Consider the following 27637-nt stretch of genomic DNA (forward strand, 5'->3'; position numbering starts at 1 on the left):
GGAGTTTGGGTTTCCCTTTGAGTGCTATTTTCAGATTACACTCTTGTGTTCAGCCTCCAGTCATTGACAGCTTGGAGCGAACATAATTTCCTCTCCTCCCCTCCCTTCCCCTGTCCTCTCACTCCCCTTCCTCTCCTCCCCTCACTTCCCTGTCTTTTCCTTTCCTTCTCTTCTCTTCTTTCCTCTCCTCACCTCAGCAGTACACAGCACCAGGGTGTCAAGGGACAGGCTTGTACAGGTTCTTCACTGCAGCTCATATTAGAGCCGGCCCCAGAGGACTCCACTTTACTCCCGCATTAAACATCCTGTGTGTGTGTGAGCGTTTGTGTGTGTTAGAGTGTGTGTGTGTTTAACCTCTTCTAAACATCTCTACTCGGTTTTGATCTATCTCAACTGAAACACAGACATCCAAAGTCTCCCGGAAGGTCCGGGAGTCTCCCACATTTCAATAGCGGCTCCCTGACGCCTGCAAATGCTGTACAATCTCCCGGAAATCGGGGATTTTGTATTTCGAGCGAGCGAGAGACTGTCTAATGGTCATTTCTGGTACAGATAGGTGCATATTGCGCGTCCTGATTGCGTCTGGGAGGGGGGGGGGTTATGGGGGGGATGCAGGTTGGGATGTCTGGAAACATGAAAATAATGTTTCATCTCTAGGCGCTTTGATTGTGAGCTACTGATACAATGGTGAAATGTACACAGTAACCCCTGGTAATTTGAGGGCATCTATTGTATGTTATGACCTTGCCCTTCAGCTGAACTGGGACAGTATTAACCTCTTGTGTTCTCTGTCATCCACCCCTACTCACACACAAACTCATAAGCCCATATATAAACACATTAACGTTTTTACCCAGAGAGATTAACCATCTGGTCTCTGTCCTAAGAATATTGGGAGCTGGGACGCAGAGAGAAAATAATGAGAGGGAGAGAGAGAGAGAGAGAGAGAGAGAGAGAGAGAGAGGAGAGAGAGAGAGAGAGAGAGAGAGAGAGAGAGAGAGAGAGAGAGAGAGAGAGAGAGAGAGAGAGAGAGAGAGAGAGAGGAGAGAGAGAGAGAGAGAGAGAGAGAAGAGAGAGAGAGAGAGAGAGAGAGGAGAGAGAGAGAGAGAGAGAAGAGAGAGAGAGAGAGAGAGAGAGAGAGAGAGAGAGAGAGAGAGAGAGAGAGAGAGGGGAGAGGTTGCTAGTAGGTGTGAAGACTCAGAAAGAGAGAGAGAAAGACAGAGGTGATATAGGGACAAAAAGAGACGTAAAAGGATGGATGAATGAATAAAGAGATTGACTTGTAATGGACTTAGCCGGAGGGTTCACTTTCCCCCCGCCCCCCCACCCCATCACCCGTGTGCTCGCGGGATGGTTCTGGACACTGATTGGCTCTTTGTGACGGAGCCTTGGCTGCATGCGTGCCAAGGTCTGCTGCAGTGACACATGATCCTCCGCGCTGCTGGGCCTGTCTCTGTCTCTGTCCCACGCACACACACACACACATACACAGACATACGCAAGCAAATGCCTACAAACACACATCCTCCATACGTTAAAAAAAGAGAAAAGATTAGAAATGATCCTAAAAGCCACTAGATAGTAAGCAGTATGGAAGAGTGTAAACACACAGCTGCTAACTCCGAACTTCAGAACAGCGTGTTTGGTGTGTGTCTGGCTGAAAGCCCTCATGGATTATTGAGGAGGGGGGGGGGGGCTGACGAGACTGCCTGCTGCTGACTGGCCTCCTTGTCCGGGGAACAATGTGAGACTCCACTGCTACACAGAGATACAATGACCTGCCAGAGAGACATACAGGAATGCCAGCTCTGCACATTCCCCATCAGCATACACACACACAGACACACACACACACACACACACAAACACGGACATAAACACAAACACACACAAACACACACACAGACACACACGGACATGAGAACAAACACACGTCGACACACACACACACAAACAAACACACAGAGAAACACAGACAGACACATATATACACAATCATGCACACACTCACACAGACAGAAACACATGCACACACACACGTACGCACAGAGGGAGACATGAGTGTACATTTTGTCAGCATGTCGGAGCAGAGCAGGAGTTCAGGACATGTTGCTCTGGCCTTGGCTCAGCTCTAGAGCTGTAGTTTCAGTTACATCTTCATTAGACCAGACTGTCCAACCAGCGCCAGGGACCACCCGTCAGGTACACTACCTCCTGTGTTCCTGTTTGTAACTGCCACTGAAACACTGGTGTGTAACCCTTGTTCATGAAGAAACACGACATGAAGAAACCTCTGTAAATGCTGTCTGCATGTGTTGCAGCTTCAGCTTCAGCCTCGCCTCCCTAGCCTCCCCAGCCTCAGTTCAGCCTCTGAAGCCTCAGCCCAGCCTCCCTCTCCTCCCTGTCCTCTCTCTTTCTGTTTACTCCTGTGCATATTTCATAAAGCCAGCTTCTTCATAGTGAATTCACCAAAGCCCTGATAGTCTCCATCCTGTTTATTGTGTAATACTAAGCAATACTAGCAGCTATTGGCTCTCAGCTCTACCCATATACTACTCCTTTCCTACCACCACCTCCTCCCTCTCCCTCTCTCCTCTCTCCTCTCCCCCTCTCCTCGTTCTAGGAGTTGCTGGTTTCCCATTGAGTGCTATTTACAGAAGACACTCTGCGTTTGCGTGTTTGGCCTCTAGTCATCGACAGTTTGGATCGAACATCATTTAAAGTGCTGCATCTCCGGCTGATGAGCCACTTACAGAGTGTTTGTGCTACTGAGAAGTGTTGCTGCCGCCGTCTCCTCCGACTCTGTGCTGCCTGCTGCTTTGAAGGAACACTCCACCTCTCTTGTAGGAGACCCAGAACTAGACTACATTTGTACTTGCAAAACGTGGAGGTTCAGTGAGAAGTCTCATCTCACATAGGAAAAAGAACATTCCAAGAGTGTCTAAATACTGAATGATTAGAAGCTTATACGATTAGAAAACACAAAAAGAACATAACAAAACAACAACTTGGTATTGGATACAAAATGGCACAGATGTAGAACACAACAGCCATTATACAAAGCTGTGATTAAAGTGATATAAAACTTATCTGAGAAATAAACGTGCTGAATGGGGATGGTGTCTTTAGGACCCAGGGGGAGGATGAGACCAGTTCTGACAGCAGCCTCCTCCCTCAGCCCCCCAGGACAGATAGCAAGGATGTTTTGGTGAGGGGAGAGAGAGAATTCCATCTGTTCTTTAAAATGCACTAACATAAGCCTCTCTTTCCCCTTCTCTCTCCTTTGCTTTCTTTCACTCTCTCCCACCTTCCCTCTCCCTCTGATGTGCTCAGACCATAAAGCTCCATCACTGGGAAGTACTTTCTGCCTCTGTCTGTCTGTCTGTCTGTCTGTCTGCCTGTCTGTCTGTATGTCTGCCGGCCTGTCTATCCATCTTCATCCATCTGCCTCATCTGCATTCATCTTTGTCCAATCTTCCTATGTGTGTTTCTCTATCATTAACTAGCACACTGTAAACTGTCCACCCACACACACACACACACACACAACACACACAACGGTTTATACCATCGCTCAGCTGTGTTCATGAGTGCTAAGTGTCTTATGTAGTCAAGAATGTATCCAGGTCAGCTGGTAGATCTGATGGACTGACTTTTGCAGAGGCCTGGGGAAGCTCTCTGTCTGTCTGCCTGTTCTGACTACCTGTCTGTCTGTCTGCTTGTCTGCCTGTCTGACTACCTGTCTGTCCTGTCTTGCCTACCTGACTGTCTGTCTGTCTGCGCGCCTGTCTGTCAGCCTACCTGTCTGTCTGTCTCTCTGTCTGTCAGCCTACCCGTCTGTCTGTCTGTCTGTCTGTCTGTCTGTCTGCTCGTCTGTCTGCCTTGCCTGTCTGCCTTGCCTGTCTGCCTTGCCTGTCTGTCTGCATATCTGTCTGTCTCTTTCTCTCTCTCTCTCTCTCTCTCCTGTCTTTTTCTGTCATCACATTCGACACACTTTCATTAATTGGTCTATTTGATCATCACCTCCCTCATCATCCTCAACTCATTATCATCATCATCAGTGCTTGTCTTTGGCGTGTTGGGATGTGAAGCTGGTTGCCGTTGTGAGAAGGTGCCCTGGGTGTGAGAGGCCCTGTCTGGTTAGCTCTCCCAGGGAGCTGTCAGGGGGCTCCTCCACAAAACACCACGCTGTTCATCAGTCATCTCAGATCATGACACACCACAGGCTCACATGCCCCGCAACCCCTCAGAAATAACCTCTGACTCAGAAAACGTACATCCAGTATTTCCCTTATGCTATGTGATAGCCTCATTTCAGTTTAGGATTTCTGACATAGTGCTGGACTTTTTAAAGTGACAGTGTTCGGACGCAGACCCCAGATAGGGGCTTTAAAGGGATAATTCATCAGAAATCAGCTTATCAACTGCTTACCTGAAAGTGCCCGGCTGTTGGCTCGACCAGGCTGGACTGTCATGCCCTCCGCTCTGTGTTTCACCAGCTAAAGCAGGTCTAATCACTGCTGTGACCTGAGGGTAATGAGGTCATTTCCCTGCAGGGTGTGAAGGGTATCACTGGTGGATGAGAAGCTGTGTCTTTACTAATCAACTGCATTAAATTATACGTCGCTGATTGGCTGTGGGAGGTATTGATCATGGCTGTGGAGCTGACCGTGTCCATGTTGCAGTGACATCATCTTATCCAATGCGGATCACTTGGCAGCAGAATAGTGCTGACAGATCTAGATCGTTGGTTCAAATCCCTCAGAGGACTACTGGCACAATGAAGGAAATGGGTAATGTTCTAGTTCTACTTTAGGCCTTTACTGGTAGTATGGCGGGCCGGCGCACATGGGGCCGATATGATATGATATTTAATATATAAATCTTTATATAATTTTTATTTTGTATTTTTATTACAGTATCTTAAAATTGGCCAACGACCGGCCCATAAAGCAGGGACAGAGGACCATTGGTTCATTTTCTATACTGACAGTGGGCTGGCCCAATCACATCTCTTTACAGGCTCCACCCCTCTCCCTCTGTTTCTTGTGTCAGATGCAGTGGCTCAGAGCCAAAAATCTGTGGATTAGGGTGGAGAAACAAAAGCACAAGAGCAAGGGTGGTGCGGAGAAGTTGCGGACCTAGATCTAGAGGTTGATGCCTCAACATGTGCAAAAATAACCGACATGTTTAGTGCTGTAGCTTCAGTTTCTAAGCCTACAGTAGCTGACAGTAGCTGTTTGCCAAAACAGGTGAACATAGAACATGGAGGAAAGGTGACTGGCCATGGCACCTGTGTCCGACCGATTGTGGTGGGCGGGTCTGAGCAAAAATGTCAGGGCCATTTTTTGGTTCCAGTCCAGCCCTGTTTAGGGGGGTGATCCGAGTTTAGGCTACACACACACGCACACATTTAGAGTGCCTGCCAGTCTGTTCACTCAACTATCTGGAATCCTTGTGTACCTGGAGAGGAGAGAGGATGACTGCACATCCCAGCCTGCTGGTGGGTTTTTGGGAGCTGTCCATCAGAATTTCCCCCCAGCTAATCCCCCAATAATCCTACGTAATACCCCTTTTGTCTGTCCCCAAATGCACTGCCACAAGACATCTCTTTTGATTTACATTTAGTCATTTAGCAGACGCTCTTATCCAGAGCGACTTACAGTAAGTACAGGGACATTCTCCCCGAGGCAAGTAGGGTGAAGTGCCTTGCCCAAGGACACAACGTCATTTTTGCACGGCCGGGAATCGAACCAACAACCTTCTGATTAATAGCCCGACTCCCTAACCACTCAGCCATCTGACCCCCCTCTATTTCCATCTCCTTCTCTCTCTGTCTCTCCATCGACCTCCCTCTCTCTTTTCCCCTCTTTATATTGACCTCTCTCTTCCTCTTTTTTTCTCTCGCTTTCTCTCTCCACTCAGCTGTCTCATAGATCTGACACTGTCACACAGTCACACTCCCTCATCCCCCTCTCTCCAATTAAACTTGAGAGAAATAAATATCAGCTAAATCAAACAAATGACGCAGTTTACAGAAAAGAAACATGCAATTTGGGTTATTTATGAAATACCAAATGGGAAGGAGGTGGAGTTCTACAGTAAGCAAAGTAATTAATTTACATAATTAAATAAATCATGTTTTGTGTTTTGATATGTTCCCTTTCCTCTGCATAGAACATTGTGTTTGATGCTGCTGTGTTTTTATGCTTAGCCCATATGTGATGTTGCAAAAGCATTTGATGTGTAATCATGCATTATTTCAATTGTCAATTAGTGGAGCTTTTCAGCCCTTGAAGCAAGATTGTATGAGGCGGAATTCTGGCAGTGAATACTCTGACATCTGTCTGTGTGTGTGTGTGTTTGTGTGTGTGTGTGTGGTAGAGAGAGTGTGTGTGTTTGTGTTGAAGACTTACGTAAATCTCTGTGCATTGCAGCCGTCCACCATTTGTTAATAACACAAAATGAAATGCCAGAGTTGGTCCTTGTCATTGGGTAATCTGTCTGTGTGGATGCTTGCCATTGGTTAGTCTGTGTTGGGGCTTGTCATTGGTTAGTCTGGTTGTGTGTCTGGGGTCCAATCTGGAGTGTTATCTAGGATGATTACCCTGTTTTATTTCCAGGTCAGGCAGGTCTAGTAGATGAGGTTTTTCAGAAAAAGTTTAAATTATTATTACAGAGTAGTGTTAAAGTTGCATTGGTAAAATAGACACACACATACACACACACGGGGCATCCAAAGAGCTTTAGCTGGCACACAGAGCCCCAGAGACTCCTGTCTGTCTCAAACACGCACACACACACACACGCACACACAGTCTTTCTTTTTAAATGTGTCTCTAATGGCCTCTGCTTCCTTGTAGCAATCGGTACAAGGCCACCCCTGCTGTGGCTCAGCCAGGCAAACTCATACACTCACACACGCACACACACATACACGGACACACACACACACACACACACACACACACACACACACACACACACACACACACACACACACACACACACACACGCGCACACAAAGCTCCTCTTTCTCAGGGAGAAGACCAAGGAACCCCCTAGTGTTCCTCTTTCCCTACAGCTGCTACTATCTATCATGGTGTTGCTCAAACCTGACCTAAATGAAGAGGACTGAGTCTGGAGGCTCTTGGCATTACACTGCCAGCACATTCAGACGGTCGTTAATTATTGAAACCACACAAAGACTTCACAGATTTCCTTTTAATGGGAGATATATTTTTTGTGCTGTAGTAATGCATATTATTATCATGTGAAGTCATCAACTCAGCTGTTCCATCACAACCGCATTCCGGTGTTCATCCATTAAGGTAACCAACCAAGCCATGGCCTACATATATCCACTGCTTGATTTTCATTGGCGGGACCATCAGTCGTGTTCTAATCCATGGAGATGTTCATGATTACAATGCGCAGCCATCGCCATGCTGTGCTGTGAAGCAGGAAGTGGTGTGGCACTGGGTGTAACCGGGTTCTAGAATGCTCCCTCAGACCTCGTGTGTCATTATGCTGACTGCCGACTCAGCGCGCTGCCAGTCAGACGCTCCGGTCAATAGGAGGGAGCCTGCCTGCTACTGACCCAGTACTGCTGGATCGGTACTGTAGGATATTTTATTTCAGAAGGATTTGGATCAAAAGTAGGGTCGGAAACTGAATATCTTTCAAAGTCAAGATGGCTTGAGAGGTTTATTCAGCAATGCTCAGTTGGTACAGGAAGACACAAAAAGCTAATGATTTATAAGATGCAACACTTTATATATTCTCAATGAGGAAAATCCCCCGCCCTACATTATATTATTTCCCAATTGTTTACCCAAACTATCCTCCAAGGTTAATCATCCTTCAATGAGACAGACATGTGTACTCACTCAATATCTGTCTACGGTCAGCTCTGTCTGCTCTCTTGTTCCCTATTTCACTCCCATGTTGGACATAGTTTCCCAGAACAGACAAGAACCCAAACACTGGGCCTTCAATCCTAAGGGTTCCCAGCTGTTAACCCTTGGCAACCCCCCTAATCTCTTTTCCCAAAGATGCTGTTGACTCCTGAATTCATAACAGCTCCTGTTGAGATGTGAACACATACAACAGCCTTAAAGATAATGATGCGTCACCCTAGGCTCCCCCCTTACACACTTGAGAAGTGATGAGAACTTTCCCCTATCCTTCTACTCTGTCCTAACCATGAACGTTTGGCTACGACAGTACAGAGACAGACAGACAGACAGACAGCATGCAGAGAGACAGCTGGTAGGCTAAGAGCCAGGGTGTTGGGGTAGTGTGGCAGAGAGACAGGCTGGTGATGAGTCAGGCAGGCAGACAGAAACACAGAATGTCATGGAGGCGGGCTAGGCAAAGAAACAGACAGCCGAACAGACAGGCAGAAAAACAGGCAGCCAGGCAGGCTGGGAGAGAAGCAGTGGACCATGGTGCTGCTGTAACTAAGGAAACATCTGAACTGCTGTATGCATGCCTGCAAGCCCTGATGAGGAGACACTCTGAACTGCTGTATGCATGCCTGCAAGCCCTGATGAGGAGACACTCATGGTTTTTCAGCCGACTGAAGAAACTCTGTCTTTAGAGGATGCATGCTCCATATCACACTCTGTCCTGTTCACTCTCTTCCTTCCTCTTCCCCCCTCTTTCTTCTCCCTCTGACAGCCTCTCTAGTTTCCTCTCTGTCCTCTCCTTCAATACCCCCCTCCTCGTTTCCCCCGGCCCCGCCCCTCATCCCTCCACCCGCATACTCCAGTCCAGACCACCTCCAGACCCTACCCAGAAGATGAACCATACGGTGAAAGCTTTATCCCCATGCTGGACTATAGGCGAACTATGACATCATGCTGGACTAATAGGCGAACTATGACATCATGCTGGAGAGACCCATCCCATAATTACACCACCTTCTGTCAGTGTGTGTGTGTGTGTGTTTGTGTCATGACTATGACAATGCCAGATGGAATACATCCTTCTGTCGGCTCAGACCCTGACAGATTCACTGTGTGTGTGTGTGTGTGTGTTATAGCCTACAGGGTGACACCTGAAGCGTGTGCATGTAAAGGTGATAGTATTATGTAAGACGGTTTTGATGGTTTCAATCAATAGTGTGATAAATCCAATCAAATTAAACTCATTTAATTGATTAAAATTGTAATTTGTGTTCTTGATTGTCTTCCTATTCGGCTGCTGAAATGTTATAATTGTAATAATTTCAAATCAACTTTTTTGACAGTGATGAAGAGCTGCCTCCCCCTCACTGTGTTTTCCCTGCTACCATGGTGATATTATACCGTTTTAATGTTTATATTTTCATATTCAGACCTTAAATCCCTTGCTTTCTAATAGATGATGACAATGTCACGCACACACACACGCACACACACTAATCCCCTCCTGACCCCCTATCGTGATGAGAGGACAACAGCCAGAACCCAAACAGACTGCGGTGACAGGATATTTCAGGATAGTTATGCTTTGATAACAACATCGGAACAGGCGGTGGGGGGCTGACTATGGCAGTATAATGTGATCACGACCTAGTTGGGCATTCAGCCAATCCTCTCTGGTCAGGTGGGGAGTTGAATAATAACAGGGGGAAGCTTTTTCTTTTACATTTACATTTAGTCATTTAGCAGACGCTCTTATCCAGAGCGACTTACAGTAAGTACAGGGACATTCCCCCGAGGCAAGTAGGGTGAAGTGCCTTGCCCAAGGACACAACATCAGTTGGCATGACCGGGAATCGAACTGCCAACCTTCGGATTACTAGCCCGATTCCCTCACCGCTCAGCCACCTGACTCCCTCCCTTTTATATAGCAGGGGGAAGCCTTCCGACATTTACTTGCAAGGACACGTTGACACAGCCTGGGTAACTCGCATTGCCCAGCTAGACGCTGCTAATGGAACAAAATGCCAGTGAATTGCTATCGCAGAATGCTTCCAACCATACTTACCTTTCTCCAGGTTTGATTTGGGGTCTGTCATGGCCATTGGCCATCAACACCACTAGACCTAGTTAGCTACTAAACTAACTTTGTTGGTGTAGATGTATACTGAGGAGTACGTTTACTCACTAATTCAACTTGGTTACATGACCAACTTGGTTACATGACCAACATCCAGATAGTGACGCTACCAATTTATCCAGTCCAGCTAGTCCACACACAGTGGTGCTAACAAACCAGCTAACCTACATAAATGAAAGCTAGCAGCTTAGCTAACTGTCTTCTGCCTAGCCTACAAGTAAGGCCTTGGTGTCTATTAGTAACACCACAGGGATTAATGCAGTGTGCATCTAACGGCTTACGTTAACCCCCTCTGCCTCTGGTTTGACCTTCTGTTCACTGACACACTTTCTACTGTTAGAGAGAAAGAGGGAGTATGCAATTAAGTTTGAGTCAGTTGGTAAAGTATGCAACTTGCAGTTGCAATACATGGCAACAATTACAAGTTCTTGGTTTGATTCCAACAGGGACGGGAGCCTCTTTCATTTGTATGGCTTTACATTTACATTTAGTCATTTAGCAGACGCTCTTATCCAGAGCGACTAACAGTAAGTACAGGGACATTCCCCCGAGGCAAGTAGGGTGAAGTGTCTTGCCCAAGGCCACAGCGTCAGTTTGCATGACCGGGAATCGAACTGGCAACCTTCGGATTACTAGCCCGATTCCCTCACCGCTCAGCCACCTGACTCCCTGCTTTGTGTGAAGGCAGATTGTCTTGTTATTGGCATAAAAAAACAAGCATTGTGTGTGTGTGTGCGCGTGTTGTGATGATGCCTTGCTATAGAAAACTGCCAAGCAGTTGTTTTGTTTTGCTGGAGAGGAGAGGGAGAAAAGAATGAAGGCTTAAACACAAGGGGGCTGTCTGTAGTTCACACAATATCCTCCTTTTAGAAAAAGCTTATTAACCATTCTGCTGAAGAATGGGATCGCTAAAGGTCTCCTCTTTCTCTCCCTCTCTATCTACCTCCACCACCTCCCTCCTCTCCATTCTGCAGCTGTTCAGACACAACTGGAGAAGGGTAGAGCATCTTCTACGTGTACAGTGTATAGATGAGAGCTTTCACCCTGAGCAAGGCTTGGCATTTTGGCCAGACTGTTAAGGGCGTTGTTGGTGTTTTTGTTCAGTGGATTAGCGATGTGCCACTTCCAAAAGAGCAGGCGTACAACACACCAAGATACACACAAATATACACACACACACTCCCTAACAGCAGGGGGTGCTACTGTGGTTGTCCAGATGTCATTGTATTTTGTTGATAGCTTAGGAGGAAAAGCCCTGAGAGGGACTCAACACGCACACACACACACACACACACACACACACACACACACAGAGGGCTAGGTCAGTCCCCTGCCTTCTACTCTGCTCAGACGCTGTATTCTCTTACCAGCTTTCCTCCATGCTGCTGTGACATCAGCTGTAATCGTATCATCTATCCAGCCCACTGAAACCAACCCTGGATTTAGTTGGTCTGACCAAAGTGTGTGCTGCATTCACATCTAACCACCCCAGGAGAAAAGAAAGCAGTATCCTCATTCTCTCTATTCCTCTCTTTTGAGAATGACTCATAGAGAAATCCTCAGATGACTGTCCTGCATGGGAGAGGAAGACAGCAGAGGAGGGGAAGAGATGTACAGGGCAGAGGAGACAGGGTATATAGGAGCGGAGGGGAGGGTATAGCGGAGGAGGGGAGGGGAAGAGAGGAGAGATGGACAGGGTAGAGCAGAGCGAGAGGGGAGGGGTGGATTGAAGAGAGATGGGGAAGGGAAGAGAGGAGAGATGGGGTGGTTAAGGTGGAGCAGTGGAGAGACCGGCAGAGGAAGAGAGAAGAGATGGGGAGGAGAGTGCAAAGAGAAGGAGGGGAGAAGCGAGGAGGACAGAGCGGAGTCATGGTACGCAGTGTGCACAGCCCCTTCTCCCTTCCTTTCTTCCACCCTTTCTCCTCCATATCCTCCAGCTTAGTCCGTCCTCTTTTCCCCCTTCCCCATCTCTCCTTCGCTCTTTCCCTCTCCGCAATCTCTCCACCCCCCTCTCTCTTTCCTCCCTCCTCCTCTTCCTGTCATCATCCCTCTCTTCGTGACAAATGCAGCAGGGTTCAGTTTTACTCTCAGCCCGTCCAGTCTGTTTAGGGTGGCACACAGTTGGCACGGCGCCCAGACAGCCACGACGGGAGCCGGAGAGTGTTTAGGTGAGGCTGACTTCAGACACGGCAGGTTCAGGGGCACTAAACCCATCGCTCTCCAGCTGTTCACTTTTCTCTCCCTTCCATCGGCCTGAGCTATCGCCACAAACAGAGAGTGAGAAATCCCATCTGGCGGATTGGTTTGCTGCTTTTATTAAATGAGCTGAAAACAAGGTGGGATGTCGAGGAGATGGGAGACGTTTGGGGCTGTTTGTCTCGGGTCCAGTATCAATGGCTGATAGAGTTGAGCAGATTTCTACAGCGTGTTTATAGAGTAAATTACAGCAGTGGAGCGCTTTATTGATATCCGGGGGGAGAAGTTTCGCAAAGAATCACAAAGAATCCTGTCATCTTAACAACCTAAGCCGACAACAGAACTTATTCATAGTGGACGATTACTGTCAGCTACTACTAACGTTGTCTAAACATTTAGTCATTTAGCAGACGCTCTTATCCAGAGCAACTTACAGTAAGTACAGGGACATTCTCCCCGAGGCAAGTAGGGTGAAGTGCCTTGCCCAAGGACACAACGTTATTTTGCATGGCCGGGAATCGAACCAACAACCTTCTGATGAATAGCCCGACTCCCTAACCACTCAGCCATCTGATCCCCTGAGCCATCTAAACACTCTTAACCAGTGGTTACACATCTCTACACAGTCTTTCTTGGCTCCACCAACTTTCTTCTTTTGAACCCAAGTATAGTGAACGAAATCAATGGACCCATAATGGCTCCACACAACCTAAGCTCGCAGTAGGGCATAAGTCTGTGTGTGTGCACACCATACCCACACATCCAGCCCTGGTCCAGCCAGTGAACGCAGCCTCAGTTTTAGGACTGTTTGGAGTCAGGTGGCTGAGCGGTTAGGGAAGCGGGCTAGTAATCTGAAGGTTGCCAGTTCGATTCTCGGCCGTGCAAAATGACGTTGTGTCCTTGGGCAAGGCACTTCACCCTACTTGCCTCGGGGGAATGTTCCTGTACTTACTGTAAGTCGCTCTGGATAAGAGCGTCTGCTAAAATGACTAAATGTAATGTAAATGTTTGGGTTCTGAGCCCGTCGCTGTTTAGTGGAGCGCTCTGCTCCGTGTATACCAAAGTACCCAGTCAGAACACATCTGCTTCGGGTGGTTATTTATCAACGGCTCCTGTAAAAAACGGCTCCCAGACAAGAGCTGCTTGGTGACGAGTGGAGCTTCCTCTGGTCCAGCCCCTTGCAACATACGTGCCTGACAGAGAACTTAATAAAGGATTGATGAAGACCTTTAACAGGTCGTGTTGTCTCTTGGTCTCCAGTCAAATACATATAAGATGTACAGGACTCAGAGCAGTCCCTGATCATATGTTGTCTGAGCCGAGTTAAAATGCTTCCTGGCGTCTATCGGGCCTACTGCCATCTAGTGGTTACTCTGTGAACTAGACGCGGATGGGGAAACAGCGCTGAGAAAGAGAGGGCTGAAGACTAGCGTTGTGGATGTGACAGTTGGTTATTATCGTTATTGTTAGCATCAGCTGAGGGGAGTGTATGAAAATAGCTTTGATAATTTGTGTGCCTGTGACATGCTGAGTCAGTTTGGTGTTGTTTTCGTCTGTTCGGTCCGGAGGATTAACATTAGATTATTTATAGAGGAACCTAAGAGAGATAAAGTATTTTGTGTCTTTGAGCTGAAGAGAGATCAGAGAGAGGAAAACAGAAACATAGAGAGAGATAGAGAGAGTAGGTTAGACACAGACAGGCAGAATAAATAGAGACAACCTGCCAGAGACCGACAGACATAGAATGTGGTTCCAAACTGGTGCAGCCCTGACTGTTATTATGGGATGGCCCTAAATTGTTGCTTGTGGGTCAGTGTCGCTACGCTGCCCTACTTCTGTCTGTCTGCTCACATTATCTCCCTGCATGAGCCATGGTCCTCTTCTGCGCTCTGTGACTCTTTACTTCATCATTTGTTCCTCCTCTGGCTTAGCACTTTATTTCTCTCCCCACCACCTCTCTTTCTTTCTCACTCCGTCTCTGTCTCACTCCTTCTCTCGCTCTTTCTCACTCACCCATACTCTTTCTCTCTCTCCTTTTGCTGCCAACACCTTACTTACAGAACTTATGCTGGTGGGCATCTCTTAACGCTGCAAATGTCGCTTAAAATCATTTAAAAAATTCAAACGTGGGAAATAGCGCCCCCAGTTCTGTCTGAACTTCCGTGATTGATCTCTGTAATATTCATGGTTACTTTAGTACAATGTACTTTGTAGTACATTGTTTAATTTAGTTTCGCTATAGACTACAGCAGGGGTCACTAATTGGCGGACCGCGGTCCGGGTCCGGACCCAGGCGGTTCCCTATCCAGACCCGGACCTATAACCGATATATTATTATGGAATTAATTCATTTTGACGGAACGTTTCCATTTTAACCGGCACATCTTTTTGTTCCAACTAAATGTGGTTTCTATCTTACTCGTCCAATACAAAGGTCCAATCAGGAGCTTTAATAACTGTAATCACCATGACAACTCACTCACTGAAAGTTGGTTGCAACCTCTGTGGGTCAGGTTGTGTGTCATTCGCAACAACGCAGGCTAATCGATTTGCTAACAGTACCTGTTTCTTCCTTAGCGAAAAACATGGCGTGCTCTAAACCCGGCGTAAATCCAAATCCAAAAATACCTAATTTCAGACAAGTATGCATTTGTGCTGCCGGTGGGGCCCACAAAACCGATGTGTTTAATGAGACGGTTGCCCTTGTCAATAGTGGTAGCTAATGTGAAACGTCACTATCATGGCCGTGGGAACTAGGAGTGCTGTAGCCCCCTGACAGCACGAGAATTTCCAATGATATGACTTGAAAATTCACCACCGCGGCACAGCCCAGCCCCGCAGTAGCGGACTGGCCATCGGGAGCTCCGGGAGAAGAATAACAATGGAAAACCAGGCTAAGAAACGTAAGGGTGGGGCTGAAACATTAAGAGACAAAAAGACATCACCTTCACTAGACAAGGTTTTACCAATTGAAAAACGGCTATGTTCATTTTACATAAAGCTCAAAAAACTATTTTGTGCTCAAATAAAGGCAAAAAAAAATGGTCTTGCGTGCTACGCGCGCTCGCATTAAGTATCCTAGCGTTCTCACGAACTAGCATCAATCAAACAGAATGTGCATGACCTATTTTTACTCCTAGTCCATCCCTACCGCCCCGCAACATTAAGAACCCCCCCCCCCCCCCCCCCCCCCCCCAATGGAACCAAATGGAAATTTGGTTAGTGGACCTTTTGGGTTTCTAATTGAGTACCCCTGGACTACAGTATGTAACCTCTTCATTGTTTTTGGTAGCACTACGCACGCGGTAGTTTTGCTAGCTAGCATGGGGACGGGACCCTATGATAAAGATAGATATTAGCTTATGGTTAACATATGTAACGGTAATCTATATTTAACATAGCTAACATAAGTTTAGTACAAATAAATAGAAGTTAATTCAAGTTATAAACATTTAAACGTTAAAACTCCAGCTGTGTCATTGTTTTGCTCATCTTTTAACCCTCGTGCTGACTTCGGGTCACATGACCCAAAGGTTCACAACGAACCATCGTTGTGTTTACCCAATTTCACCCAATACAAAAACAAATAAAAATAATTTTCTTTTAACCATTGCAATGTGGGGGGTCTGAGACAGCCCGACAGTTAAAATAAAATGCTTCACTTTGTTTTTGTATGAGGTAAATTTGTCGCAATACGACAGTGGGTCACAATGACTGATGGGTCAGAATGACCCGAAGATAACACAAGGGTTAAAACGGCCTACACTACTTGTCTACTCGACTGTTATGCAGACGCTATTTTTGTAGTGAAGTGCATACACAAATATTTTTTAAATGTAATTAAATATCAACCAGAAGCTTCTAAAGCACAAAAGCAAATCACATTGTGTAGCGAGTTTAGATGAATCAGAATGCTAAGTGGGTCTTCCCGGCTGCAGCCATTTGTCTGCCAGTTGACCAACTGTGCAGAATAAACCCAACGCCAATACAAAGCTGATAGAGCTGTAATCCTGTGGCCTTCATTGGATCTCCTGCTGTGGCTAACAGCGTGTGATGGAATCACGGTCAGGGTCAATTCCCTTTAATATCCCCCAAAACAGAAATGTGGGGTTGGCAGTATATTAATGACGAGTGTTTATTTAATATTTAAGGTGTATTTTTTCCTCCTCTCGTGAGGATTACGGTGTTTGCTGTCCAGTTTTGCTCCATCAGATTCTGGGCACTCTGGCCTCGCCTCCTTCCCAATTACTCTGATGTGCTAGGAGAGCAGTGACGTCTGCGCTTTTCCCACAGAGCCAAACGCCTGCGTGTTTGTGTTTGCTCTATAACTGACCAACAATGAAGACTCATGGTCGAGACATCAGAAACAGGCTGTGTGTGTGACTGGAATCCTGTGTGGTGAGCAGCAGTTGGTTGTTGCTTTAAAACACATTCCAGGATTCCAACTATGATGTGTAGGCAAGTGCTTTTTAAGTGCAATACCTCTGTGCATGCTTATAACAGAATAGTCAGCCAGACTTATCAGATGTTATGTTGTTGTGCGTTCTGCTGAGCCGTGTCATGTGCTCATCTCTCTGTGATGACATGTGATCCGAGATGTTCTGGATTCCGCTGCCGTTAACTGGTTGCCTGGTAACAGCTTCTAACATTCTGCCTCCAGAAGGCCTGCTTTGGAAGAAAGGCCATCTGATGGAAATTCATGATGTAACAAAGGCCAGCCCAGCCCAGTCCAGTTCTACTAGGTCCAGTCCAGTTCTACTAGGTCCACTCCAGCCCTGTTAACTTCCTGTTCTGCTCTGTCAAGTCCCACACAGTCCTGTCAGGTCTAGCCTAGCACAAACTAACATATCATAGTTTAGCCCAGCCCATGAAAGTAAAGCACAGCAAATTCATTCATGAAAAACCTAAACAACCGTACATTTAGAGTTCCTAATCTACTGACACAGACAGACAGAGAAGTGGTGTTAATCCAGAATCCTAGTTCCCCATCCCAGCGAAAGCTATTCATCCCAGGGTGCCACTGTAATCCTCTCTACCTAGGAGCTACCCTGAATAGAAGGGAATCCATGCTTTTCCAGTACCCACACAAAGGACTTGTTATAGCCACAGAAGGCAGCAACAAAACTGGCTTGTAACCTCGATGTGGTGATTCACAGTTTATGGTGCTGTGCTATGGCGATAACATGTTCTTGAAGTAGTCGTTTACTAAACAAAACAAAACCCAGGCCCCAGGTCAGTCCTACCTACTGTACTGCCTGCAGGATCAGTTCCATGTACACAGTGTGGCTTCTCTCTCCTCGCCCCTCCCCTGTTATCAACCTTTAACGATGGCTTCTGATTCAGTTTGTAGAATGGGTTTTATTCGCCATGAAAGTTTGCACAGACAAGGAATTTGCTTTGGCAGGAAGGTGCAAACATTAAACATATAGGAATCTATAGTAAGGGTACATAACTAGCAAACTAAGGGTACATAACTAGCAATGGAATTAAATTAAAATAAACTATACTGTGCTACTGTAGAGCAACCTCCTCCAGCTGGTTAAAGGCCTGTATATGCTACTCCGACTCCGTTTACGGATGGGCGGATACGGACAGATACGGACGGATACGGGCGGATACGGGCGGATACGGACGGATACGGACGGATACGGACGGTATCCGCCCGCCCATCCGTAAACGGAGTCGGAGTAGCATATAAGCGGATACGGACGGATACAATAGACTCTTTTTCGTGTATGGTTCTCCGTAGGCTGTGGGTGCTGAAAACAATTCACCGCTACAATTCACTCGTTAGCAGACCAATCACAGCCAAGGGGGGTATCCGTAACTATCCAAAATCCCACGGATACTTAGGAAATTCAGGAGGTGCACGTCGAGCTCTCCGAGAGCCCCGGAGAGGGCGTTCCATATAGACGAAGGCGTTCCCATGTGTCTGTTTTTTGGAAAACGGAGTACCCTAAATCAGCCTTAAGCCCTCACAGGAAGCCCCTCTCTCCATCGACTGCGTGCCTCACGGTGTCATGTTGTTGTTGTTGCAGATGTTGGAGCACCAGTGAGTGAGATGAGTCAACCTCTTCAGGTTTGTAACAATCCGTTGAGGGTGAGAGTAGGTCCGTCTGCTGGCGCGAGGTTCAGGGAGATGACAGTGCACTTGGGTCAACCTGATGACAGGTCGCTAGAGGAGGAGTTGATATAGTGTGTTCTACTGATTGAACTCAGACAAAACGAAAACTTTTGTGTGGATGTGCAGCATCTCCCCTCCACGACCCCACACATGACTCAAGTTCACAGACAAAATAAAAACAATTTCAGACAAAATAAACATTTTTTGAAAGCATTGTTTACTAATGGGGAATGCAGTCAGAGGCTGTAAAGGTGGCTCAGTGATTTATGTGGGATGAGACTCTCAAACCTATGAAACCTTCTATCCCATTCATCTAGCCTACCACTAGAACAAAGTGGTGTTCACATTGTAATCTGTTGATATTTGTTCTTTCGAACATCATTCCTTTGCACTCATCTCTCTCTAGGCCAGTCTCCACCTTTGGGTGTTTATTAACCCCTTGGTTTGTCTCTCTTCCTCTCCAGTGATTTGCAACTTCCGAGGCTCGGTGACCCAAGGCCTCCCGCTGGAGGTCGGGGAGATGGTTCAGATCCTGGAGAAATGTGACGGTGAGTCTGTCGCTCCAGCCGACACCACACCTGCACTCACAAGGTCTTCTAGAAGGCTCCACTTCCTCTAGACCAGTGATCTTCAACCCTGGTTCTGTGTGTTTTAGATGTTTCCCTGCCCCAACACTGCAAATTGTTCTGCTTGCCAAATATTTAAAATCTTAGTTCTGGAAATATTATATTTATTATCTTGTTTCAAAAATGATTTAAATCTATTTTTAAATTTGTGGTATATTTTTAAGCCTACTTATTTCTAGACTGGAACCAACTTATTTTAAGATATGTTGTCGAGTAAAATTATCTGTCCATGCAGCAAGATCATTTCACTAGTATTAAGTCATTTTCTCTTCAAATTTAGTGTTAATTTCTTGTATTTTAGCAGACCTTTTTGCAGTGAACATTCCTAAATCAAATGAATGGGTCGTTACCCATTCACTTGAATAAGGTGTTTTAGAAGAGGGAAACATTTAAAACATGCATAAGACAGTGGGCCCTGAGGACCAGGGTTGAAGACCACTGCTCTATACAGTCGCTGAGGACAACAGCATCAGCTACGTGAATAAAATGTCCTCACCCCATCTCTCTTCACACCAGTTTGAGCGATCAATGTCAGTGTGTTTTTCCCGTTGTGCTACTCATCACTGAGTGAAGTGTGTAAACACAGAAACACAGCATAGCTAATCGTGTTTACAGAGTCTCTGTGTACTCCAGTCTCCTTGCTGCTAGTTGAGCTTCTGTGTACTCCAGTCGCCTTGCTGCTAGTTGAGCTTTCCTCGGTTGGGATTAGTTCCTGCCACGTCTTCCCTGTCTGCTTGAGGCCACGCTCGTTCCTGAACCCACACCTGCTGTGACAAGACCTCTGACGGCACACTTGACTCTTAACAAGCCTCTACAAGGCACCTGTGGCCTTCCATCACTCCGAAAGCATGTTGCTGTTTGTCATCTTGTGTGTCTTGTCAGTGCAGATCAGAGGGGCTGGTTAGGGAGATGGAGCATAGAAACACAGCACTCGTCCATGTGCTCGTAACCTTGGTGAGACACTTATCTGTGCAGGTGACCAGCCCTGTCTGGTAGTGGGAGATGCCAGTTCACTGCACTCATCGATCGATTCTCTGCCAGCTCCCTTGACTCCCCCCCCCCTCCCCCCCTCTCCCCCCCCTCCCCCCTCTCCCCACCCCATCCCCCCTCTCCCCACCCCATCCCCCCTCTCCCCACCCCATCCCCCCTCTCCCCACCCCGTCCCCCCTCTCCCCATCCCGGCCCCCCTCTCCCCACCCCAGCCACCCTTCTCCCACCCCAGCCCTAACAGTCCTTCTAGATGTAATGGATCCAACCAGAAATCAATGCCTTCCTGCCCTCCATGTGACAGCTGGGACATTCCACACAAACACACATGCACAAAACGCACACACACACACACACACACACACACAAAGCCAGACATAAGCACACGATCAGCAACTCTGTCAGGGTCTTTGATAGGAGAGGTGAAAAAACCCCAGGCTAAAGCCTGTGTTCTCGCTGCACATTGTTGTGGAAGGAGAGGATAATCTAATAAATTCATTAGTTTAATTGGTGACGATTTTCTATAATAGGATTTACAACTGTAGAGAACCTCCAACACTCTAGATTAGCCACATCTGCCGTAGACTGCCACTTATCTCCATCTAGATGAGGAGCTGGGGAATCCAAACCTCCGCGGAGTAGAGCATCGCTATGCAGGGTCCTCGTATTTCTCTGGTTTAATTCTCCTCCAAGCATTAACCAAAACACCCACCCCTCTGTTTTCTTCCAGGATGGTACAGAGGATTCTCCACCAGGAAACCCTCCATCAAGGTAAACCGGTGGGGGAGTTGGGGGTGGGTTGAAGGGGTGGGGGTGATGGGTTGGATGGGAATGCATGCAGTGAAGTAGTCTCTACATTTTGCCACGAAAAAGAGGGTGTCATTATAAAGGGAGGCCTGATGTGTTTTCCCTTTCTACAAGGAGGACTAACTGGTGAAGTTGGAGAACCACTGGTGTGGACACATCTGCTGCAGTGTTGCACATTTACATATAGATGAGGAACAGGGGAATACAAATTTGAGGCTCAATGTGCATCATCATCATTTATCATTAATGAACCGCTGATTAAGTATTTTTCCCTCAATATTGTTTTCGCATATTCATATGAGATTGATTTTCTGTTAAGCTTAAATCTGGGCCCGGACTATTCTTGTCTGCCTTAGGCCTCTCTGAGAGAGTAGACGAGTAAAGAAACTGTGTGGGTCTGGGATTTAGAAAAGTAGAAGTGTCTTTTCTCTCTCTCTCTCTCTCTCTCTCTCTCTCTCTCTCTCTCTCTCTCTCTCTCTCTCTCTCTCTCTCTCTCTCTCTCTCTCTCTCTCTCTCTCTCTCTCTCTCTCTCTCTCTCTCTCTCTCTCCCCCACTTCCTCTCCCAAAGTTTTAACTGTGTTGATATTCTATCTTCTTAGATCACATTAGCAAGGTGAATAACATGCTCCAAGTCCTCTGATAACTTTGAGGATTCCGACTCCCCCAATGACATTTCCAAACAATTCCTCTTTTTATTTTCGTAAAGTTCAGTCGAGTGAGGATGGCTGGATAGTTTTAGCCCTACCCATGACCTTTAAACATTAAGCCCAGGTACCAAAGTCTCCAGGAGACCGGGGGGAGACAGAGGACATGCAGCTGGAGGCTATCTTCCCCTAGTAAAGATGCTTAAAACCCCCCGATGGTGACATTTACAGATTCCCTGGTCTGTTGTGGATGAACGACCGGCCAATCCGAGGCCTCTCCTTCTAGTGGGTGTTATTTGTGTCTGTGTTGCCTTCTGTGAGACAGCCTCGACGCTGCCCTCTGACCTTGAGGATGCTCCTCTTGGCCTGATGGTAGATGTTTGGGTGTGGTCCATTGTTCGGCTACATCTCAGACGTCATACGCAGTATCAGACCTTACTGAGTAACTCAGGATCGGACCTGAGAGGAGGCAGGCGGATTCTGTCATCCGACCCACCAGCTGGTTTCATCCTTGCTGCTGGCGAGGGTGAGCTTAGGGTTGAGCGATGACGACCCCTTGGATTACTGTCTGGGGTGTGGAGGGGGGGGGGGGGGGTGGGGGTCACCTGATCACATGCAGGTAACTGAAAGTTGCTGTTCCACAGTGTCCTTTGACTGCACTGCCCGCCACCTTCGCATTCTGCCACCTTGCCAACCTTCCCACGGCACAAACTGCCCTCCAGCCTGTCTGTCCTCTCCCTGCCCTGCAGCCTGCCTCTGTACCCACCTACTCACCCTGCCATGCTGCCAGCCTGCCCAGCCTTACACCCACACACCTTGCACAGCCATGCTAGGTCATGCCCACCTTGCTTGCCAGCCAGCCTGTTCTTCTATGCCCACCTTGCCAGTCTGCGTGCCGCTCTCTGCCCACCTTGCCAGCCTGCTCCTGCATGCCCAGTCTGAACCAATCTGCATTGGAAGGCGACTGTGCTGGCAGAGTCGTCAACAGATTTAGGCCCACACACACATGCACACATGCGTGAAGGACACACACACACACGCACGAAAACAAGCTCTATAAATACATACACACAATCTAGACAGATGCCGCCCACACACACACACACACACACACACAGAAACACCACCCCCACACACACACACAAAAACACCACACACACCTACACGCACACAGTGACAGCAGCAGGCATATCATTGGAGCCCAGGGAGGAGCTAGCTGGGAATTAGCCATGGTCACAGAGTCGTTTAGTCATGCTGCTCCACGCTGGTCACATCTCTAACCCTCAACACAGTCCCACTCCCACGGTCTCCTCGCTGGCTCCTGCAGCCCGGCCACGAGGCTGCCACACTGTCCTCTGGCTATCAGGCTGGCTGGAGAGAGGGGTCAACGATGCCTGCAGTTTTGCATCTTTATGACGTGGTTCAGGCACTCTCCATGTGGGAGACCTTGTCTTGTCTCCTGGGTAAAGGCTAGGAGCAATACTGCTGCACTCATGCAAAGAACTATTGATTTTTCCAGGAACTGTAAACATTTTTATGAGAGGCTTATGGACAGGCTGTTAACACAGCAACGAGTCAGATCTTATCTTGCATTGGTGCAGATTTGATCCTAAACCCTCTTCTGGAAGGCCCCTATGAAAGAGAGAAAGAGAGATGGAGAGACAGAGAGATCGTTGTCCTCCCTCCCTCCTCCCTGGTTTCAGTCGTGTTCATGCCTGCACGCCTGGAGCCCAGAAAGAAGGGAGGGGAGCTGGATGGAGGGAGAGAGAGAGGAGGAGAAGGAAGGATAGAGAGAGGGAGGGAGAGATGGATGGAGGGAGAGAGAGAGGAGGAGAAGGAAGGATAGAGAGAGGGAGGGAGAGATGGAGGTAGTGAGTGATTCTGCACGTGTCTCACCCAGACAGCGCATGTGGTCTTGCGCTTCATCTTGAAGGTGCGCTGATTCATTCTTATTCCCCACCCCCCACCCCCCTCCTGCTTTCTTTCATCTCCTTTCTTCCTCCTCTCTCTTTGTGTCTTTGTACCCTTGCACGGCCGGGGTGACTGCCTCTTCATCAGCAGCTCCTTTGTGTCCCCGTGTCTCAACCTCCTTTCAGCAGGGATCCGGTGGAGGGGTGGGAGGCTGCCGCGGCCCTCCTGGGAGCCACACGGAGGAACTCACCCCTGGGTCTCCGCCGCAGGGAGGCAGGGAACAATACAGGCCCTCGCTATGGTTATGTTATCATGTAGCATTCAGACCGTTTGAACCGTTTACCTAGTGTTAAACGTGGAAAGGTTAATGGGGCTTGGCTGTTTAAGGCCACACTGTAAATGTGTGGTTTCTGGTTATGGTTATGGCCAGGGGTAGGGTTATGGTTACGGTTTCTGGTTAGGGTTATGGCCATGGTTAGGTACATGGCTAGGGTTAGGCTACGGTCACGGTTGTGGTTTATGGTTAGGGTTATGGTATGTGATGTATGGTCAGTATTTATGGTTGGAACATTTATAGAACAGTACTTCAAGAAAAACACCTCGAGGATACCGTTTTGGTCTAACGTTACCTTGGTTAATACCTTGGTTTGGCATGCTGAAGACAATGGTTCGATCCCTACTGCTTGCAAAAGATTTGATTGACGAGTGAGTGATGGGCGCATTCTCTCGTCCATACAAAAGCAAACGAGCCTGGCCTTTCAACTGACAAAGTCTGACAGACAGAACTGCTGCAGCGCCACGGCAACATAATCACCAGTCCTCTCCTGGAAACTGTACCACGAACAAAACCCTTTTCCCTAAATTATAGGCTTCACATTTGTTCGTTCTCGAATGTTGCAATTAGGCTTTCCTGTTTTCCTCCGTTGGGAGCAGGAGACTGCATGAGAAGGAAACATCCCTCAGAGTTCTTGGTCCTCGTCCAGGGTTGTAGCGTGTTACATGCCAAGGTTTACATTTACTCACATGAGGGTCGGTGGTCTTAGGGGTTCAAACACAGATTTGTGTACCGCAAGTCAACTTAAGCCTGCCTACAGTATATTGGCGGCTTTAGCTCGGCAAGATAACGCAGCCGTTCGTGTCTCTGATTCACCACTCTGCAGTTCCCCTGGCGTCACGCTCAGTTCCTCAGATAACCTCCTATCTAAACAGTACATAACCAGCTTGGTACAAACACAGTCACATCATCGCTAGACTGAACATTCTCGGTTTCTAAGTATCTCCGGTAACTCTTCCAGAAATCCTGTATTGATTCTAGAACTTAATCCTCCTGGGTGATTTTCATCATTGTTCAAATCCTCCTCTTCCTCTCCTCAGCGGGGTTCCTTAAAGTGGAAGCTGATGGGAGTTTGCTGAGTCATGTAATGGGCTCTCCTGTGTCCTAGTTTCGAAGGCTCAGCTGAATGCTGTGAGGACTCACAGATCATGTAAATCTCATGTATTACTGGGCAGAGATTAGACTTTCTGAAGGTGAGTTCCATACATCTAAAACCAATATTTCAGTCTGCTGACTGAATGTATAGATTGGTGTACTTAGTTAACCCGGTAGGTAGGGAGAAGTCCAGGGGCATCACTGATCTTCTTTCATCACTTTTGGGAGGGGGATAGCACAGTGGTAGAGCATTTGACAATAGATCAAGAGGTGGCAGGGTTCGAAGTCACCCCTTTATGTTGCTTTGAATGAAATGACCGCTGAATGAATATCGTTTCAAAATTGTGGTGTTGATTTTTTTTAGCTTAACTCCTGAACTCCATGGTGAAGGGAGTCAGGTGGCTGAGCGGTGAGGGAATCGGGCTAGTAATCCGAAGGTTGCCAGTTCAATTCCCGGTCATGCCAACTGACGTTGTGTCCTTGGGCAAGGCACTTCACCCTGCTTGCCTCGGGGGAATGTCCCGGAATGTACTTACTGTAAGTCGCTCTGGATAAGAGCGTCTGCTAAATGACTAAATGTAAAATGTAATGTAAATGTGAACAAGACTGTGATGGATCATTGAAGTTTTGGGTCGACCTGCACATGTGAAACCACAGTGATGAGAGAGGAAGAGAGAAAATAAAATAAAACCTAGATAATAAAGTGGTGTTTCTCAACCTGGCAGCAGTTGGAGCAGGAAGATCCCTCAAGGCTTTACCTGTCAGACCGCTCACAGCTTATGAGGTAGATGTATACATGAACTTCCAGTACCAGACCCTTCAAGCAGCACTGTGTACATCAGTTTGAAACAGAGACACAGGCAAACGCAAGCTAGGGATCCAAGTGTTTTCCAGGCCCATCAAAATTATAACTGTTTGAAACGGGAAAAGGGCAAATGGATTTACTGTACTTGGACTTCCACCCGTTTCTCTCTCTCCCTTTCTCTGTCATAGTATTCTCTCTCTCTCTCTCTCTCTCTCTCTCTCTCTCTCTCTCTCTCTCTCTTCAGTCTCTCTCTCTTCAGTCTCTCTCTCTTCAGTCTCTCTCTCTCTCTTCAGTCTCTCTCTCTCTCTCTCTCTCTTCAGTGTCTCTCTCTCTCTCTCTCTCTCTTCAGTCTCTCTCTCTCTCTCTCTCTTTCTCCCTCTCTCTCTCTTCAGTGTCTTTCTGTCTCTATCTTTGTCGGTCTCTATTTCTGTTCTCTCTATTTCTCACTGACCTTTTCAGATGAGCAAGGGCTGGACTGCTTGCAGCAAAATTAACAAGAAATCTTGTCCCTGCTGCACCCTCAAACACAAACACACTATCAGACACACACACACACACACCACAAGCACACACGCACACACGTCAGTGCAGCTTTAGACTAGGGAGATTCACCTGCCTGCCCAGAGCTAGCCCTGGGTGACACAACCACAGCACTGATGTAACTGCGGTTGGAGCATGAAGACTTAGACATTCTGCTTAAATGCACACACACACACACACACACACACACGCCAAACAGATACACACACACGCATGCTAAACCCAGACACACACACACACACATACAATCTGTGCTCGATCTACATACATTTTAAAAATCATCCTCTATAGTGCAGGCGGATTCCTCCTGCTCTCTTAAGACGGTGGCTTTATCTTTTACATTTACATTTAGTTATTTAGCAGACGCTCTTATCCAGAGCGACTTACAGTAAGTACAGGGACATTCCCCCGAGGCAAGTAGGGTGAAGTGCCTTGCCCAAGGACACAACGTAATTTGGCACGGCCGGTAATCGAACTGGCAACCTTCAGATTACTAGCCCGATTCCATAACCGCTCAGCCACCTGACTCCCCACAACCCCTACCTTGTTACACCTTCCTACCAGGCTGCTGGGAGTTTAGCAGGAGATGGCCCTCCTCCAACGCTAGGAAGAAATGAGGTCAGAGGATGCTAACAGCTGTCAGCGAGCTCAGCTAGCTAACGCTGGTGTTGGCGCAAACTCACCTGTTTCTGATCAATCCCCGATCCAGTATTGGAATCGTAGATCAGTTAGATCAGTTCCCGATCAACCCCATATCCGGTATAGCGGTCAGAAGATGCTAAAAGCCAATAGCGAGTCAGTTATTGTTAGCGATTGCGGCTAAATTCTACATCCAGTTTGACCTATTTTGTACAATGAAGATTGCCAAGTCTACACGCTCCATTCCTCAGTGATGGTGAATTATTGACCAGTGCACTTGTGACATGTAGCTTCCTCCATACATCTTCAGTTGAACCTGATGTGTTTGTGCACTCTACAGGATAAGTGTGCTTTGGTTTTGAGATGGTGTGTATTCATGTAAAAAATAAATAGCCTTTGTGTGTGTTTGTGTATCCATGCATACGCACATTCGTGTACGTCCACACACACAACATACACGTGTATGTAGGCCTGCTTGCGTAGAGTTTCTATAGTACATAATCTTGCCACCAAATCCAGAGCATGCAAATGAATCTACTCTGACATTCTAGCATAGTCACCATTAGCAGAGACATATGGAGGCTTTTCATTATTCAGCTTAATGTACCTTTCACCAGGGAAAGAGTCTACTCAACCTTGAGGTGGTTTGGTAATGAAAATAGACACACACATATTGTTCATACATCTCACTTAGTGGTCTCAGGTTTAACAGTCTACTGAAGACTTAGAGACTAGCATGGAGAGAGAGAGACAGTGTGTGGAAGGGAGTGTTTGTGTGTATGACTCGTGCTCAAATGTTAAATGTACAAACATACTATGAAAAAAAAACAAGAAATGTCTGTTCTACATGAACAACTACACTTTTCCTGCTTTGGTCCAGGG

The 27637-nt window shown here is 47.2% G+C and overlaps 1 protein-coding gene across 1 annotated transcript in view; it reads left to right on the top strand.

The window, feature by feature from the left end:
- LOC134019210 (dedicator of cytokinesis protein 3-like) overlaps positions 1–27637 on the top strand; it is an 87885-nt gene that overhangs the window by 11899 nt on the left and 48349 nt on the right. Inside the window, exons 2-3 of the mRNA XM_062459904.1 lie at positions 18832–18915; positions 20711–20751. Coding sequence (XP_062315888.1) covers positions 18832–18915; positions 20711–20751 — 125 coding nt within the window. The remainder of the gene's footprint in view (positions 1–18831; positions 18916–20710; positions 20752–27637) is intronic.

The sequence above is a fragment of the Osmerus eperlanus genome, chromosome 1, assembly GCF_963692335.1.
Source record: "Osmerus eperlanus chromosome 1, fOsmEpe2.1, whole genome shotgun sequence".
NCBI lineage: Eukaryota > Metazoa > Chordata > Actinopteri > Osmeriformes > Osmeridae > Osmerus > Osmerus eperlanus.